General features: G+C 56.6%; 2 protein-coding genes across 6 annotated transcripts; both read right to left on the minus strand.

The window, feature by feature from the left end:
- Positions 1-320: 320 nt before the first annotated feature.
- Positions 321-11,435, minus strand: LOC135185606 (zinc finger protein OZF-like). Of its 5 annotated transcripts, XM_064162456.1 has the most exons (5): positions 4,125-4,227; positions 3,242-3,368; positions 3,015-3,110; positions 2,771-2,869; positions 321-2,533 (listed from the first exon to the last, which is right to left on the minus strand). In XM_064162456.1, exons 1-5 carry the CDS (start codon positions 4,140-4,142, stop codon positions 1,065-1,067), a joined length of 1,809 nt encoding a protein of 602 aa, XP_064018526.1. In that variant the 5' UTR covers positions 4,143-4,227; the 3' UTR covers positions 321-1,064. The 5 variants fall into 5 exon arrangements, with proteins under 5 accessions (XP_064018526.1, XP_064018527.1, XP_064018530.1 ...); XM_064162457.1 differs by lacking the exons at positions 3,242-3,368; positions 4,125-4,227 and adding an exon at positions 11,306-11,435; XM_064162460.1 differs by lacking the exons at positions 3,242-3,368; positions 4,125-4,227 and adding an exon at positions 11,306-11,322 and having other exon boundaries at positions 3,091-3,110.
- Positions 4,469-17,501, minus strand: LOC135185613 (zinc finger protein 850-like). The gene is given in 7 exon segments (XM_064162474.1): positions 4,469-7,258; positions 7,260-10,374; positions 14,161-15,564; positions 15,826-15,936; positions 16,068-16,166; positions 16,257-16,383; positions 17,161-17,501. Coding segments are annotated over 7 exon segments (4,914 nt in total). The 5' UTR covers positions 17,179-17,501; the 3' UTR covers positions 4,469-7,218.
- Between the last annotated feature and the right edge of the window lie 295 nt (positions 17,502-17,796).

A 17,796-nucleotide genomic window follows, 5' to 3' on the forward strand; every position in this document is an offset into this window, starting at 1 on the left:
GTCAGCTCATGAGTGCAGTGACCTGATCAGCAGGACCGAGGGGGATAAGGAAGAATGGCACCATGCAGCCACCACCATGCTCCATATTCCTCCTCAGTGTCCTGCAGATACAGATCACTGCATCCCCAGCCAGCCTGTGTTTGCTCTGCTGTCCAGGTGTTTCTCAACAATACTGACCTGTGCTCCCAGCAGGCTGCACAGGGAGGACTGGGGGAAGGACTCTCTGGCAGGGCAGTAGAGAGTGTCTTAGTTTAGAGGAGAGAGACTTGTTCTTTTAAAAACATTCCCATGTGTGGAACTAGGGCACAAACAAGGCCAAATACTAAGTGAGGATATTTATTAAAGGATAAAGTGAACAAAGCAGAGGAAGGGAGAAAAGGCAAAAAGCAAGAAAGGTCCCAGAGCCCACCTTCCCAGTTTGTGTTGTCTGAGGGTGTGGTGCCTCCACACAAGAGGAGGAGGGGGAGACATCCCAGGATCACGTCCTCCCTCGATGTGTTTCCTCCTCAGAGAAGGCTCCAGCATGTCCCTCTTTGGTGAGGGAGCAGGGAGAGAAGTCCTGGGCTGCTGCCTCCAACTTGAGATGGCTCCATAAGTTGGTATAGCTCGGGGCTTTTATTCACTTCTTTAATCGCAGTTTCCTCCTGGCCTCTCACCCTGATGTGTACAGATGTTGCCTCCACGAGGCTTTAATGCATATTCCTGTTTGCTTGCAGGGATGGGCCTCTGCCCCCTCCTTTGCCTCCTACCTGTTCACACACCTCTACATATCCCTGGCCTTATCGTGCCAGAAGGTGCATATTCCAGGGGTCTTTTCACCATCCCCCTTTCCAGCGCAGCTGCAGTCTTGATAGGCAGAGAAGATCTTAGCTTTGCTTAGATATAATCTTGTTAATCACAAGGCTACTCACAACCAGACAGGACCCTCTCCTTGCCGTGCATGGCATAAGCACAGCACCACTCCTGGTGGGAGAAGACCTTGCTGTGCTCAGGGCACGGCAGAGCCACTCCACTGCATGGGTGAGGCGCTGGGTTCAGGCCAAAGCTGGGGGGCAGGCAGAGTCTCACTCCGCGACGTGGGTGCGCCGATGCTTGAACAAGCGGTCCACGCGGTTGAAGCCCTTGCCGCACTCGGGGCAGGTGAAGGCCTTCTCAGCAGTGTGGGTGAGCTGGTGGGTGAACATGCGGTCGATGCGGTCGAATCTCTTGCCGCAGTCAGGACAGGCAAAGGGTTTCTTGCCAGTGTGGCTGTTCCGGTGCCGAATCAAGTCAGCCCTCTGCTGGAAGCTCCTGCCACACTCGGCACAGACAAAGGGCTTCTCGCCAGTGTGGAGGCGCTGGTGGGTGACCAGGGTGTCGTTGCGGTTGAACCTTTTGCCACACTCAGTGCAGGCAAAGGGCTTCTCTCCGGTGTGGATGCGCTCGTGGGCGAGCAGATGGTCGCTGCGGCTGAAGGTCTTGCCACACTTACTGCAGGCAAAGGGCTTCTCTCCAGTGTGGGTGCGCTGATGGATGATCAGTTTGTCGCTGCGGCTGAAGATCTTGCCACACTCAGTGCAGACAAAGGTCTTCTCATTAGTGTGGATGCGCTGGTGGGAGCCCAGGCTGCTTTTCTCAGTGTAGCTCTTGCCACACACATCACAGGCAAAGGGCTTCTTGCCAGCACGGAGGCACTGGTGGGCAACCAGTTTGTTATTCTGGTCACAGCTCCTGCCACACTCAGAGCAGGCAAAGGGCTTCTCGCCAGTGTGGATGCGCTGGTGAGAGACCAGGTTGCTTCTCTGGATGAATCTCTTGCCACACTCAGAGCAGGCAAAGGGCTTCTCGCCAGTGTGGAGGCGCTGGTGGATGACCAGGCTGCTTTTGTAGCAGTATCTGCTGCCACACTCAGAGCAGGCAAAGGGCTTCTCGCCACCGTGGAGGCGCTGGTGGGTGACCAGGCTGCTTTTGTAGCAGAATCTGCTGCCACACTCAGAGCAGGCAAAGGGCTTCTCGCCAGTGTGGATGCGTTCGTGGGAGATCAGGCCGCTTTTGTAGAAGAAACTCCTCCCACACTCAGAGCAGGCGAAGGGCTTCTCGCCAGTGTGACGGCGCTGGTGGGAGACCAGGCTGCTTTTGGAGCAGAAGCTCTTCCCACACTCAGAGCAGGCAAAGGGCTTTGCACCACTGTGGATGTCCTGGTGGGAAACCAAGCTGCTTTTCTTGTGGAAGTTATTGCTACATTCAGGGCAGGCAAAGGGCTTCTCACCGGTGCGGGTCTGATCACCCCACATTAGATAGGAGTTCATGCTGAAGCTCTTCCCACACTTACTGCAGATGAAGGGACCTTCAGCCACATTGTTGTGGGCAAGGCCCACCCCACAAGCTGAGGGAGCAATCAGCCCAGTGCTGCACACTGAAGCAGTCACCTTCTCCAGGCATATCCCCTGTGGATCAGAGGATGAAGTCCCCTGGCTCTCCCCCAGCTCTGCTGTTGCTGCTGTCATGTCCTTCACCACTGGTGTCACCTTCTCCTTGGGCCTCCACTTGTCATCTGCCAAGAGAAAGAAGCTATGCCCTCAGCCGTGGCTCCAAAGCCTGCCCAGAGACCCCCACAGCCTTGGTCCCTCCCAGAAGACAGGAGCTGACCATCAAGAGTTGGCCACAGAGAGTTGGTGTATCTGGGTGGAGTAATCTTCTCCAACTTGCCACAGTTCCAGTGAGGAGCCTTCCTTTGCTCCAAGCCCAGTAACTTGGGACACTCACATCATTCTGTCCCTCCAATGCTCACCTGCTCCAGCACTGTGGTCAGGAACTTCTGGGTCCCCCAATCCAATATATGACACCTCTTTTGGTTTCACCTTCACAGTGACATCAGGAACAGCATCACCTGCACACAGAGAGCACAGGATTACAGCAGGCAGTGGCAGGGCCCAAGCAGCCATGGATATGGACAGCCAGCACACACCCTCCTGCACCAGCAGCCTGCAAAGTGTTTGGTCCACCTGGCTGTGTCCCATCCCAGCCCCACTCACAGTCAGTGGGCTGCTGGGACACCTCCTCCTGGGAGCCAGGCTGGTGACCACCAAATGCCTTGTCCTCAATTCTTACCATGGGCTCTGCTTGGATGCCTGTAGGGGGAAAGGCACAGTCTGCACACCTGGTGGAAATGGCTGAAGTCAAACATGGTGGAATCCCACCCTCAGCCCCAGCCACATCCCCCCAGCTGACACCCAGGATCAGGAGCTGATCCTGTCTTTACCCAGAGATGTCAGGAGCTCATAGACGTCCAGCATGACGCTGCGGTAGAGCTCCTGCTGCTCCTCGGTGATGGCCTCCCACTCGGCACGGCTCAGGTAGACAGCCACGTCCTCGAAGGTCACTGGGACCTGCCACACAGCAATTGCAGCCTCTGTCACACATGGGGAGAGTCTCAGTCATGGGACAGAAGGGGCTTGGAAGGGATTTATTATCCAGGTTCTATATCCAGCTGTGGGGAGAGCTCCCACAGGGTGAGATTTAGAGCAACAGCAGTGCTGGAGGCCAACCACTTTCAGAGGGGAGATTCTGGATCTTCAGAGAGCAACATCACAGTGAAACGTTGCCTGCAGCTGGGGGCTACTCTTGGCGTAGCCCCTGGTGACCCTGCACAGCTCCACCTCACCAAGGCCCTGGATGGGGCTGCCACTGGACAGAGAGGAAGGGCCACGGGGTCTGCTCTGCCCTGCCATGGAGCTGGCATAAAGATGGGAACACTGTCAAAGCTGGAAGCCAGTGCCACAGGGAAAGGGAAAGGTTGCAGGGAACAATAGCACAACGGGATAGGAAGGGGCCAACGTCACTGGGAAAGGAGGAAATGTCACAGAGAAGTGCAAATGTCACAGAGGGGGCAATATCACAGGGAAGAGGGGTGCAGAGGGCTAGCAGGGGGCTGGCAGAGGAAATATCGTGGAAGGGGAAGAGATACCATGAGTGGTCTGCTAGGAAGGCAGAGCAACCCGCCATGGCGGCTACTCAAAGGATGCACCAGACCCACCCCAGCGAACTGTCAGGGGCACCGGGGGTCCCCCTCGAGACGGACACCCAAAGGTGTGATGACGGGGAGGAGTGTGCCGGTCCGCGCTTCGCCAGGGCTCGCCTCCTACCTGTGCCTGCCCTGCCATGGCAGACAGCGAAGCGCCGGCGCAGGATCCTCGCTCCCTGACAAGCGGTTTTTGCGGCAATCCGAGAAACCTTGCTCGACGCCGTGCTCTCCCTGCTCCCAACCGGGAGGCATCGATCTTCTGGGGGTGCACTGCTCCCCGCCTGACGGCTGCACCGTGCGGCCTCCCCGCGGCACCCAGCGCCTCAGGCCCCGCACCGGAGCCGCTGCGCTCCCAGGCCCCGCCCCTCCGCAGCCGCTTCCGGCCTCAGCCACGCCCCTCCCGGCGCGTGGCCACCAGCACGTGATCCCCGGGCACCCTTCACGTGACCCGCAGCGCCGCTGCCATTGGCCCGCCCGGCAGAGCCCCGCGCAGCCCCTGGGCAGCCTCGGCGCTGCTCCGGCAGCGGCTGCCGCCACCGGGCGCAGCCCAGCCCTCTGCCGAGGCTGTCCGCTGGTTATTTATGGGCGCTCCTCTCCGGCAGCGTACAGACGGCACCAAGCCTGGCGCAGACCGGAGCTGCTGGAAGGGCCGCTCTACACAGGGCTCTGGCCATGCCGGAGCGGTACCTGAGGGCGGCAGTTGGCACGGAAGGGCGCACAGGGGTGGGGAACTCGGAGGAGCAGCTCTGACTGAATCGTGAGGGTCGTGAAGCCATCGTGCCCAAGTCTGAACAAAGTGGGGTGCCCATCCTACCGCCCGCCCTTCAGGCAGAATGGGGAGCACTTCCCGGAGACTAAAGCTTGCAGCTCTGCCTGTGGGGTCTGCACTACCCATGTTGGTGCCAACTTATGCAAGGCGGCGGAATTGCAGAGGGTGCGAAGGCTGCATCAGGGAAGAGGAAAGGGAAATAACTAGACCCATGAGCAACCTGTAGGTAACCCACAGCCTGTGATCAACCAACCCAATACTTCCCCACCAGATCACACAGAGGAGAAGGCATCAGTGCAGAGGAATAGCACCCAAGATACCCACACAGAACAAAATGCTCAGCAGGTTGAAGACAACAAATAGGCTGTCACCGCTAAAGGCTTCAGGGCACAAACCCCACAGGTCAGAGTTTAGATTACTGCCCTCTCCCCCCGCCTCAGGGAAAAGGAAGGGTAAACAAAAGGATTTGTACTCGGCTATAACTTAAGAAAGATATTAGGGAGAAAGAGATGTACAGGGAGATTGAGGGAAGGGATGTATATAGATACATACAAAACCCAATCGCGGGTGGCAGTGGATTCCCCACAACACGTGGAAACAGGCTCGACCACATCCTCGCAGCTCGCCACTAGAGCAGGAAGGCGAAAAGAGAGATGGCAGCAGCTTCCTGTACCCTTCGATAGAGGACGGGCAGAAAAGGGGAGGGAATACTCCCACCGGGGTCGGGTTCCACCTGTTAACCCTTAAGCTACAAAGCAGGCTTCAACAAGTATGTCACTGGAGGTGCATAAGGGAACCCCATCAGTCCCCCATGTAACAATGAGTGTAACCAGTAAGAAGAGAAGGGTTACAGCAGTGGGCAGCTCTCTTCTTATGGGTACAAAGCCTCCCATTTGCTGACCTGACCCAATCTCTATAGAAGTCTGCTGCTCACTCAGGGCTTGTGTCAAGGACATAACTGAGAAACTACCATCCTTAGTACTGACTACCAGCCACTGCCGCTGTCTCATGTGGGCATCAGTGACACAGCCAAGAGTAGTCTGAAGGCTATAGAGAGAGACTAAAAAGCACTGGGAACAGTGGTGAAGGCCTCTGGAGCACAGGGAGTCCATCCTCCTAGTTAAACTAAGGGACATAAAAGGCACAGAAGGGGTTCAATGACTTTTTTGCCTCTATCTTCAATGGTAAGGGCTCTAACCAGACCATCCAAATAGCAGAAGGCAAGGATGGGGACCAGGAGAATGAAGATATGCCCATTGTATGGGAAAACCAGGTTCAAGATCATCTAATGAATGATGATCTTGTACAAGTCCACAGACCTGACAAGATCCATTCACAGGTCCCAAGGGAATGAGCAGATAAAGCTGCAAAACCATTTTCCATCATACTTAAAAAGTCATGGTGGTCTGGTGAAGTTTGCACTCACTGGAAAAGAGGAAATCTAACCTCTAATTTCAAAAAAGGATGATAAGGAAAACCTGGGCAACTACAGGCCAGTCAGTCTCCTTTCTATGCCTGGCAAGATGATGGAGCAGATCCTCCTGAAGACTCTGAGCATGTGCAAAATGAAAAGTTTAGTGGCAACTAACATCATCAAATGCAAATCCTGCCTGAAAAGTGTGGTAGCTTTTTATCAAGGGTTTTTGCTGAATAAGGGAAAAACAACTCCCATCATCTTCCTGGACTTGTACGAAGTGTTCAACACTGTCCTGCATGGCAGCCTGCTCTGTAAATTGGAAAGACACAGATCTGAAGGAAGGAGCACTCACTGGATCAGGAATTGGCTAGGTGGTCACTCTAAAAGGCTTGTGATGAATGGCTTAATGTCTGCATCATCCATGCTGATGCTGATCACTGCCTCCATGTAGATGGAGCTGCTGAGGGCACTGGCTGCAGGGCAGACGCTAGGCTGGATAAGGAGTTGGCTGTGTGGTTGCTCTAAAAAGGGTTGTGATCAATGGTTTCATGTCCAAATTGAGACCTGCATTGAGTGCAGTCCCTCAGGGGTCAGTACTGGGACCAGTGCTATTTAACATCTTTGTCAGTGACATGGACAATGGGATTGAGGCATCCTCAACAAGCCTGCCGATGACACCAAGTTGAGTGGTGCAGTCAATATGCCAGAGTGAAGAGATGGCATCCAGAGGGACCTGGACACACTGGTGTGGGCCCATGCCAACCTCATGAAGTTCAACAAGGCCAAGGGCAAAATCCTGCACCTGGGCCGGGGCAATTCCAAGCACAAATCCAGGCTGGGCAACAAAGTGGATTGAGAGAAGCCCTGCAGAGGACTTGGAGGTGCTGGTGGATGAGGTGCTTGACGTGAGCTGGCAAAGAGCGCTGGCAACACAAAGAGCCAACCACATCCTGGGCTGCATCAAAAGAAGCTCTTCACACACTCAGGGAAGGCAGACTGTCGCTCACTGGTGTGAAAGACCTTTTGGCATCACAGGATGGCACTGTTACAGAAGCTCTTGCCACAGTCTGCAGTCAAAGGGCTTCTTGCTGGTGTGGATACGCTGGTGGTAGAGCAGGGTGCCTTTTTGAGTGAAGCTCTTGCCACACTCAGTGCAGGTAAATGGCTTCTCACCAGTGTGGATGCGCTGGTGGTTGACCAGGCTATGTCTCCGGTTGAAGCTCTTGCCACAGTTGGTACAGGCAAAGGGCATCTTGCCGCTGTGGATGCGCTGGTGGGTGACCAGGCTGCCTTTACTCTTGAAACTCCTGCCACAGTCAGAGCAGGCAAAGGGCTTATCACCAGTGTGGACGCCCTGGTGGGTGACCAGGCTAATTTCATTGCTGAAGCTCTTGCCACACTCACTACAGACGAAGGGATTCTCACCACTGTGGAAGCGCTGGTGGTTAACTAGGCTCATTTTGTGGTTGAAGGTCTTGCCACACTCTGGGCAGGCAAAGGGCTTCTCGCCAGTGTGGATGCGCTGGTGGTTGACCAGGCTGATTTTGTGGTTAAATCTCTTGCCACAGTCACTGCAGGCAAAGGGCTTCTCCCCAGTGTGGATGCGCTGGTGGCTGATCAGGTTGCGTTTGTTGTTGAGGCTCTTTCCACACTCTGGGCAGGTAAAGGGCTTCTCGCCTGTATGGATGCGCTGGTGGTTGACCAGGCTGATCTTGTGGTTGAAGGTTTTGCCACATTCATTGCAGATAAAGGGCTTCATACCGGTGTGAATGCGCTGATGGTTGACCAGGCTGATTTTGTGGTTGTAGCTCTTGCCACACTCAGTGCAAGCAAAGGGCTTCTCACCAGTGTGGATGCGCTGGTGGGTGACCAGGCTGCTTTTGCAGCTGAAGCTCTTGCCACACTCCGTGCAGGCAAAGGGCTTCTCACCGGTGTGGATACACTGGTGCTTGACTAGGTTGATTTTATGGTTGAAGCTCTTGCCACACTCCATGCAGGCAAAGGGCTTCTCACCAGTGTGAGTGCGCTGGTGGGTGACCAGGTTGCTTTTCCGGTTGAATTTCTTGCCACACTCAGTGCAGGCAAAGGTCATCTCACCAGTGTGGATGGGCTGGTGGGAGACCAGACTGTTCTGGTTGAAGCTGTTGTCACATTCAGTGGAGACAAGGGGCTTCTCATCAGTATGGGTGCACTGGTGGAAGGCCAGGGTGATTTTAGATGTGAACAACTTGCCACACTCGATGCAGGCCAAAGTTGTGTTGCTGGCATGGATGCGCTGGTGGATGACCAGGTTGCTTTTCTGGCGGAAGCTCTTGCCACACTCTGAGCAGCTGTAGGGCTTCTCACAGGTGTGGATGCGTTGGTGGGTGACCAGGCTGCGTTTGTCATTAAAGCTCTTGCCACACTCTGGGCAGGTGTAGGGCTTCTCTCCGGTGTGGATGCGCTGGTGGGTAATCAGGCTGATTTTGTGGTTGAATCTCTTTCCACACTCTGGGCAGGCAAAGGGCTTCTCACCTGTATGGATGCGCTGGTGGCTGACCAGGCTGCGTTTATTGGTGAGGCTCTTACCACACTCTGAGCAGGTAAAGGGTTTCTCACCGGTGTGGATGCGTTGGTGGGTGACCAGGCTGATTTTGTGGTTGAATCTCTTCCCACAGTCAGAGCAGGCAAAAGGCTTCTCACCAGTATGGATGCGCTGGTGGCTGATCAGGTTGCGTTTGTTGTTGAGGCTCTTCCCACACTCAGTGCAGGTAAAAGGCTTTTCACCTGTATGGATGCGCTGGTGGTTGACCAGGCTGATTTTGTGGTTGAAGCTCTTGCCACACTCGCTGCAGGCGAAGGGCTTCTCACCAGTGTGGATGGCCTGGTGGGTGACCAAGTTGCTTTTCTGGTTGAACCTCTTGTCACACTGGGGGCAAGCAAAGGGCTTCTCGCCATTGTGGATGCGCTGGTGGTTGACCAAGCTCACTTTGTTGTTAAATCTCTTGCTACACTCAGTGCAGGCAAAGGGCATCTTCCCAGTGTGGATGTGCTGGTGGGTGATAAGGCTGATTTTGTGGTTGAATCTCTTCCCACAGTCAGAGCAGGCAAAAGGCTTCTCACCAGTATGGATGCGCTGGTGGCTGATCAGGTTGCGTTTGTTGTTGAGGCTCTTCCCACACTCAGTGCAAGTAAAGGGTTTCTGGCCAGAGTGGATGCACTGGTGGTTGACCAGGCTGATTCTGTGGTTGAAGCTTTTGCCACAGTCAGTGCAGGCAAGAGGCTTCTTGCTGGTGTGGATAACCTGATGTAAGACCAGGCTGCTTTTGTAAATGAATGACTTGCTGCACTCAGTACGGGTGAAGGGCTTCTTGCCAGTGTGGAGGTGCTGGTGGCTTACCAGGCTGAATTTGTGGCTGAAACATTTGCCACACTCAGGACAGGCAAAGCGCTTCTCCCTGCTGTGGATGCGCTGGTGAAAGGCCAGGGCACTTTTGTGTGTGAAGGGCTTGTCACACTGGGTGCAGGTAAAGGGCTTCTCGACGGTGTGGATGTGCTGGTGAGAGACCAAGGTGCTTTTCTGGCGGAACTTCTTCCCACAGTCGGTGCAGGCAAAGGGCTTCTCACCACGGTGAATGGTCTGGTGGTAGGCCAGGCTGCCTTTATGCTTGAACCTCTCACCACACTCCGGGCAGACAAAGGGCATCTCCCCAGTGTGGATGCGCTGGTGTAAGGCCAGGGTGCTTTTGTACATGAATGACTTGCTGCACTCGGCACAGGTGAAGGGCTTTTTGCCAGTGTGGATGTGCTGGTGAGTGACCAGGCTGAGTTTGTGTTTGAACTTCTTGCCACACTCACAGCAGGCAAAGGGCTTCTCACTGCTGTGGCTGCGCTGGTGGGAGATCAGGTTGCCTTTGTGGTTGAACCTCTTTCCACACTCCGGGCAGGTAAAGGGCTCCTTGCCAGTGTGGACACGTTGGTGGGAGACCAGGGTGCTTTTGTGGTTGAACCTCTTGCTGCACTCTGGACAGGCAAAGGGCTTCTCACCGTTGTGGATTCGCTGGTGGCAGACAAGGCTGCTTTTCAGGTGGAAGCTCTTGCCACAGTCGTTGCAGGCAAAGGGCATGTCCCTGGTGTGCATGTGCTGGTGCCGAATCAGTTTGCTCTTCAGGCTGAAGCACTTCCCACACTCGCTACAGGCAAATGAACCTTTACTCATATGGTGATGGGCAGGCAATTGCTGAGCAACACAGACTGTGGCTATGCCCATACTGCCAACATAAGAAGTCTGCCCACTGCTGGATGATGGAGCTGTCACCTTCTGCAGGCAAAGACCTGTGGGCTGTGGACTGAGGGAATCCTCTGAGGGCAGCATCCTCTGGTTCTCCACTTGCTCTGCCACAGGAGCTGTCACCTCCTCCTTGGGCCTCCACTTGTCATCTGCCAAGATAAGGGAGTTGTGTTTCATAGTTTTGTAGCTCCAGAGCCTGCCCAAGAACCCCCTGCAGCAGTGTTCATCCCCTCAACACATCCCTGTTCCCTCCCAGGAGATGGGAGCTGAACATCAAGAGCTGGTGGCTCGGGGTTGGGTGACCTGCTCCAACTTGAGACATGTGTCTGGTGAGGAGCTTTCCTTTGCTCCAAGGCCATCAAGCTAGGACACTCACCTCCTTCTGTCCCTCTAGGGCTCACCTGCTCCAGCATTGTAGCCAGCACCTTCTGGGTCACCAGATCCTTGGGGATGCACAATGGACAACACCTTTTCTGGTTCCGCCTTCACAATGACATCAGGAACAGCATCACCTGCATACAGAGAGTAAAGGGTTATAGCAGGCAGCAGCAGGGCCCAAGCAGCCATGGACATGGGCAGCCAGCACACACCCTCCTGCACCAGCAGCCTGCAAACATTTTGGCCCACCTGGCTGTGTCCCACCCCAGCCCCACTCACCGTCAATGGGCTGCTGGGACACCTTCTCCTCCTGGAAGCCAGGCTGCTGTCTACCAAACACTTCACCCTCACTTCTCACCATGGGCTCTGCTTGGATGCCTGTGGGAGAAAAGGCACAGTCTGCATACCTCAACCTCAGCCACATCCCCCCAGCTGGCACCCAGGACCAGGAGTCAATCCTGTCTTTACCCAGGGATGTCAGGAGCTCATAGACGTCCAGCATGACGCTGCGGTAGAGCTCCTGCTGCTCCTCGGTGATGGCCTCCCACTCGGCACGGCTCAGGTAGACAGCCACGTCCTCAAAGGTCACTGGGACCTGCCACACAGCAATTGCAGCCTCTGTCACACATGCTAAGAACCTCAGCCATGGGAGGGTGAAGAGCCTTGCAGGGGATTTATTATCCAGGTTCTATAGCCAGCCCTCGGGTTGAGAGGTCCCACAGGGTGAGATTTAGATCAAGACAATTATGGAATGCTTCACATCAGAAAGAACTTCTTAAGGGCATCTTGTCCAAGCCCACTGCAGTCAGCAGGGACATCTGCAACTAGAGCAGCTTGCTCAGAGGCCCAGATAACCTGACCTGCAACGGTTCCAGGGATGAGACATCTACAACTAGTAACATGGTCATGTCAGAATGGAATTCTGGGCTGTGACAGTTGATCATCAGAAGTTGCAATGATTTACTGCAACTGGCAATACAGGTACAAAATATCAGACCTATCGTTTTCCATCTCTCCTCCTGCTTGCAGGGTCACCTACAAAGCCAACCAGGACCACAATGTGCAGGTAGGCTTGGAACCTTCCCAGAGAGCGACATCAGAACCTCCCCAGCCAGCCCGGGCCACGGCTCCAGCCTGCTTCCCACAAAGTTTCCTGTATTGCTTAGTGGGAACCTTCTGTATTTGTACTCATTGCCCCTTGTCAGAGGTGCTCCATCATGACATACTAACCTGGCTTCCACATCAGGCCTAGCTAGGGCAGAGCAGAAGGAACTGCAAGTATCAATTACCCACAGCACAGAGCCAATCTCACAGGGGGAACAACGTCACAAGGGGAACGGAGCAGAGGGCTGACATGGGGCAACACCAGAGTGGAGTGGGCGACAGCAATACTGCAGAGGGGCCGGGCACACAAATACCAGCAAGGGGACCACCTTGGTAGGGGAACGAGGAGGGCAGCGGGAGCCATGGTGGCGGCTACCGAGAGCACACAGCAGGAACAGCCTCAGAAAGGCGGCGGTGGGACCGGAGGGGCACATCCACACACCCGGTGGCGAGAGCGCCTACGCCACGCAGGGCCACTGTCAGCCAGCGGCCGGCTCCTACCTCAATCTGCCCTGCCATAGCGGATGGGGAGACCCAGGCGGGGGATCCCTGGTACCATCCAGCTCGCGGCCGGGAGGGCCTCGATTCCTTCCGGAGATCCTCGCTGCCCGCCGAGAGCTCACTGCTGCCCTCTGGGAACCCTCGCTCACGGTCGCCCTGCTCCCCTCCAGCGGACATCGGTTCCCCCCGGGCACTGCTCTCGCCACCCAGCCCTGCGCGGTGCCTTACGCGGGCCCTCAGCGGACACTCCGCACCGCAGGGGACGCTCCGCGCTCAGGCCTCCCTCCCGCCCCCACGCAGCCGCTGCCGGCCCCAGCCACGCCCCTCCCGGCTGTGCGCCGCCAGCGCCGGACACAGCTCCGCCCAGCGCCGCTGGCTCCGCCCCGCTCGGCACCGCCCTCCCCGACACGGGACCTGCAGCGCCCACGCCATTGGCCGGCCACAGGCGGCGCTCTGGGGCGCTCTCTGCGCCCGCGGGCGCCAGCAGGGACCCTGAGCGCTGCCTCTGCAGCGCCTCCCGGCACCGCCAGCAGCCAGCCGCTGTGCCACGCCAAGCGATCGTACCCACGTATGCACGGAGCAGGGGGCCCATCCTGCCGACCTCCCCCAGCCAGAACGGGTTGCGCTCCCCGGAGACTAAGGGCTGCAGCTCTGCCTGCGGGGTCTGCGCCATCCTTGCTGGCGCTGATCGCTGCCTCCACGCGGACGGAGCTGCTCGGGGCAGAGGCTGCGCTGCAGAGCCTCGGCTGCAAGCAGCGCCTTTCCCCTGCGCAGGGACAGGTGGGGAACCTGCCTGACGGAGCTGTGCTCAGGTGGTGGATCTCCTGCAGAAGGTGGCTGAGCTGCAGCAGATGGCACAAAGGCTGGGATTACAACGACCCCAGAACGAAGAAACATCTTAAACGAGCAGCAGCATTTCTTTTCATTTAGTGCTGAATAAGGCACAGGGAGGCATCACGCCTGGAGGTCCCATGGCCATCAGGCACACTTTTCACGGTTCTTTATGCAGAAGCTTTTACGAAGTCACGCTTACCTAAGACAATTATTTCTCCCACTCATTACAGGTTCATGGTACAGGACTCATCAAAGTGTTTGGACACCTGCACCTGTGCACATAGTCTGGGGTCTTTCAAACTCCCTCCACCAGTGCCACTCTCTCGCCTTTAAGACTTATTTATGCTTAAGCTTACATACTAACCAAAGAAAACAGCACACGTGAGAAAAATCTATCCTACACTGTGTGGGGAATCTTTCTCCATACTCTGACACAGGAGACACAGGACACTGCATCCCCGGGTAGCCTCTGCTCTGCTCAGCAGGTGTTGCACAGCAACATTGTTCTGTGCTCCTAGCAGGACACACAGGGAGGATTGGGAGGATTCTCCAGCATGGCAGCAGGAGAGTATCCTCTCCTTGGCATGCATGCTGCAGTGCACAATCACTCCTGGTGGGAGAAGACTTTGCTGAGCTCAGGGCAAGGGTAGAACCAATCCACTACTTGGGTGAGTTGTTTGGTTCGGGATGAAACTCTTGACACACTCGGGGCAGGCAGAGTCTCACTGATGTGGGTGTGACGATGGCTGACAAGTTGCAATTTTCACGCGAAGCTCTTGCCATGCTCTAGCAGGTGTAGGGCTTCTTTCTGGGGCGGTTGTGCTGGTGGGCCACCAGGCTGCGTTTGTCACTGAAGCTCTTGCCAGGCTCAGCATAAGCAAAGGGCTTCCCACCAGTGTGGAGGCGCCGGTGGGAGAACAGACTGCTTTTGTAGATGAATCTCTTGCCACACTCTGGGCAGGCAAAGGGCTTCTCACCGGTGTGGATGCGCTGGTGGCTGACGAGGATGTGTTTGTTGGTAAGCCTCTTACCACACTCTGGGCAGGTAAAGCGCTTCTCACCAGTGTGGATGCGCTGGTGGTTGACCAAGCTGATTTTGTGGCTGAAGCATCTGCCACATTCGCTACAGGCAAAGGGCTTCTCGCCAGTGTGAACACGCTGGTGATGGATGAGGTTGCGTTTGCTGTGGAGACTCTTGCCACACTCAGTGCAGGTAAAGGGCTTCTCACCACTGTGAATGCGCTGGTGGTTAAGCAGGCTGAATTTCTGGCTGAAGTTCTTGCCACACTCACTGCAGGAAAACGGCTTCCCACCACTGTGGGTGGCCTGGTGGGTTGCAAGGTTGCTTTTATGGCTGAAGCTCTTGCCACACTCTCTGCAAGCAAAGGGCTTCTCACCACTGTGAATGCGCTGGTGGTTGACAAGGCTTCCTTTGTTGTTAAATCTTTTGCCACACTCAGTGCAGGTAAAGGGCTTCTCACCGGTGTGGATGCGTTGGTGATGGATCAGGTTGCTTTTGTGGTTATATCTTTTGCCACATTCAGTACAGGCAAAGGGCTCCTCACCAGTGTGGATGCGCTGGTGGTTGACCAGGGTGATTTTGTGCTTGAAGCTCTTGCCACACTCAGTGCAAGCAAAGGGCTTCTCACCACTGTGAATACGATGGTGGTTCACCAAGCTCCCTTTGTGGTTAAATGTCTTGCCACACTCAGTGCAGGCAAAGGGCATCTTACCCGTGTGTGTGTGCTGGTGGGTGATAAGGCTGATTTTGTTGTTGAAGCTTTTGCCACACTCGCTGCAGGCAAAGGGATTCTTGCTGGTGTGGATAACCAGATGAAAGGCCAAGCTGCTTTTGTAAATGAATGACTTGCCACATTCAGGACAGGCAAAGGGCTTCTCACCAGTGTGGATGCGCTGGTGGCAGACCAGGCCGCTTTTGTGGTGGAACCTCTTGCCACAGTCGTTGCAGGCAAAGGGCCTCTCTCCAGTATGCATACGCTGGTGCTGAACCAGTTTGCTCTTTGCAATGAAGCTCTTCCCACACTCACTGCAGGCAAACGAACCTTGGCCCACATGATCACTGGCAGGCAACTGTAAGACTCTAGATGTGCCCATACTGCCGACAGAGGGAGAAATCTGCCCACCACTGGATGATGGAGCTGTCACCTTCTCCAGGCAAAGATCTGTGAGCTGTCGACTGTGGGAATCCTCTGAGGACAACATCCTCTGGCTCTCCTCCTCCTCTGCCACTGGAGCTGGCACCTCTTCCTTGGGCCTCCACTTGTCATCTGCCAATAAAATGGGAATTGTATCCATAGATTTGTGGCTCCAAAGCTGGCACAGAAACCCCCTGCAGCTGTGCCCATCCCCTCACCACAACCCTGCTTCCTCACAGATGAGATATGACCATCAAGGGCTGGCCACAGAGAGCTGGTAGCTCTGGGTTGGGTGACCTGCTCCAGCTTCCTATGTGTCCAGTGAGGAGCCTTCCTTTGCTCCAAGCCCAGCAACCTGGGACACTCACCACCTACTGTCTCTCAGATACTAACCTGCTTCATCACTGCAGCCAGGACCTGCTGGGTAACCAGATTCTTGGGGATGCACAACGGACAACACCTTTTCAGTTTCCACCCTCACAGTGACATCAGGAACAGCATCACCTGCATGCAGACAGCACAGGGTTACAGCAGGCAGCAGCAGGGCCCAAGCAGCCATGGACACGGGCAGCCAGCACACACCCTCCTGCACCAGCAGCCTGCAAACCGTTGTGCCCCACCCCGGCCTCACTCACTGTCAGTGGGCTGCTGGGACACCTTCTCCTCCTGGAAGCCAGGCTGCTGTCTACCAAACGCTTCACCCTCACTTCTCACCATGGGCTCTGCTTGGATGCCTGCAGGAGGAAAGGCACAGTCTGCATACCTCAACCTCAGCCACATCCCCCCAGCTGGCACCCAGGACCAGGAGTCAATCCTGTCTTTACCCAGGGATGTCAGGAGCTCATAGACGTCCAGCATGACGCTGCGGTAGAGCTCCTGCTGCTCCTCGGTGATGGCCTCCCACTCGGCACGGCTCAGGTAGACAGCCACGTCCTCGAAGGTCACTGGGACCTGCCACACAGCAATTGCAGCCTCTGTCACACATGCTAAGAACCTCAGCCACGGGGGAGAAGAGGCTTGCAGGGGATTTGTTATCTAGGTTCCGTATCCAGCTGTGAGGAGAGGTCCAACAGGGTGAGATTTAGACCATCAACAGCAGCACAGGAGGCCAAGCACCCCCAGGGGGAGCAAGTCTGGATGTTCAGTGACATCACAGTGAGATGCTGCCCGCAGCTGGGCGCTATTCTGAGGCCAGACCCTGGTGACCCCACACCGGAGAGGGTAGGAGCAATGCAATTAAAGAACACTTCCGACTGGAAGGAAGCAGACCTCTCAGCAGCTTCCCAGTCCCCACTGGGCTCTCTACAGTAGTGCCCAATGTCTTTTGTACTGAGGGCCACACAACTGGAGGCAGGGCTCTAGATGCGGTCTGGATACGGCACAGTGGAGAGGGAGCTGCAAGGAGCAATTAGGCACAGCTCAGAGCCAGTGTCATGGAGCGGACAGCGTCACAAGGGGAACGGAGCAGAGGGCTGGCATGGGGCAACACCAGAGTGGAGTGGGCGACAGCAATACTGCGGAGGAGCCGGGCACACAAATACCAGCAAGGGGACCACCTTGGTAGGGGAACGAGGAGGGCAGCGGGAGCCATGGTGGCGGCTACCGAGAGCACACAGCAGGAACAGCCTCAGAAAGGCGGCGGTGGGACCGGAGGGGCACATCCACACACCCGGTGGCGAGAGCGCCTGCGCCACGCAGGGCCACTGTCAGCCAGCGGCCGGCTCCTACCTCAATCTGCCCTGCCATGGAGAGCGGGGAGACCCAGGCGGGGGGGGTCTCTCTAAGGCTCCGCGACCAGTCGCAGCCAGGGAGGTCTCGCTTCCTTCTGGGAATTCTCGCTCGTCTCTGACAGGCTCCTGTGAACCTTCCTGAAACCTCGCTCACGGTCGCTCTCGCCCTGCTCCCCTCCAGCGGGCATCGGTCCCCCCCGGGCACTGCTCTCGCCACCCAGCCCTGCGCGGTGCCTTACGCGGGCCCTCAGCGGACACTCCGCACCGCAGGGGACGCTCCGCGCTCAGGCCTCCCTCCCGCCCCCACGCAGCCGCTGCCGGCCCCAGCCACGCCCCTCCCGGCTGTGCGCCGCCAGCGCCGGACACAGCTCCGCCCAGCGCCGCTGGCTCCGCCCCGCTCGGCACCGCCCTCCCCGACACGGGACCTGCAGCGCCCACGCCATTGGCCGGCCACAGGCGGCGCTCTGGGGCGCTCTCTGCGCCCGCGGGCGCCAGCAGGGGCCCTGAGCGCTGCCTCTGCAGCGCCTCCCGGCACCGCCAGCAGCCAGCCGGGTGCCGATGGCGCCTCTCGGCTGTTTACGGCCGATCACCCCCGGCCCTGTGCGCACCGGACCTGCTGGAGGGCCGCCAGGCT

This window comes from Pogoniulus pusillus, chromosome 23, assembly GCF_015220805.1.
Source record: "Pogoniulus pusillus isolate bPogPus1 chromosome 23, bPogPus1.pri, whole genome shotgun sequence".
In the NCBI taxonomy this organism is placed as follows: domain Eukaryota; kingdom Metazoa; phylum Chordata; class Aves; order Piciformes; family Lybiidae; genus Pogoniulus; species Pogoniulus pusillus.

What these genes read in the sequence shown, in the direction of transcription:
- LOC135185606 (XM_064162456.1), bottom strand. An exon ending in TGAGCTCCTGACATCTCTGG is followed by an intron (nt 3,111 to 3,241) that starts GTAAAGACAGGA and finishes TTCCCCCTACAG; the next exon opens with GCATCCAAGCAGAGCCCATG. An exon ending in TGACCACAGTGCTGGAGCAG is followed by an intron (nt 2,534 to 2,770) that starts GTGAGCATTGGA and finishes TTCTCTTGGCAG; the next exon opens with ATGACAAGTGGAGGCCCAAG.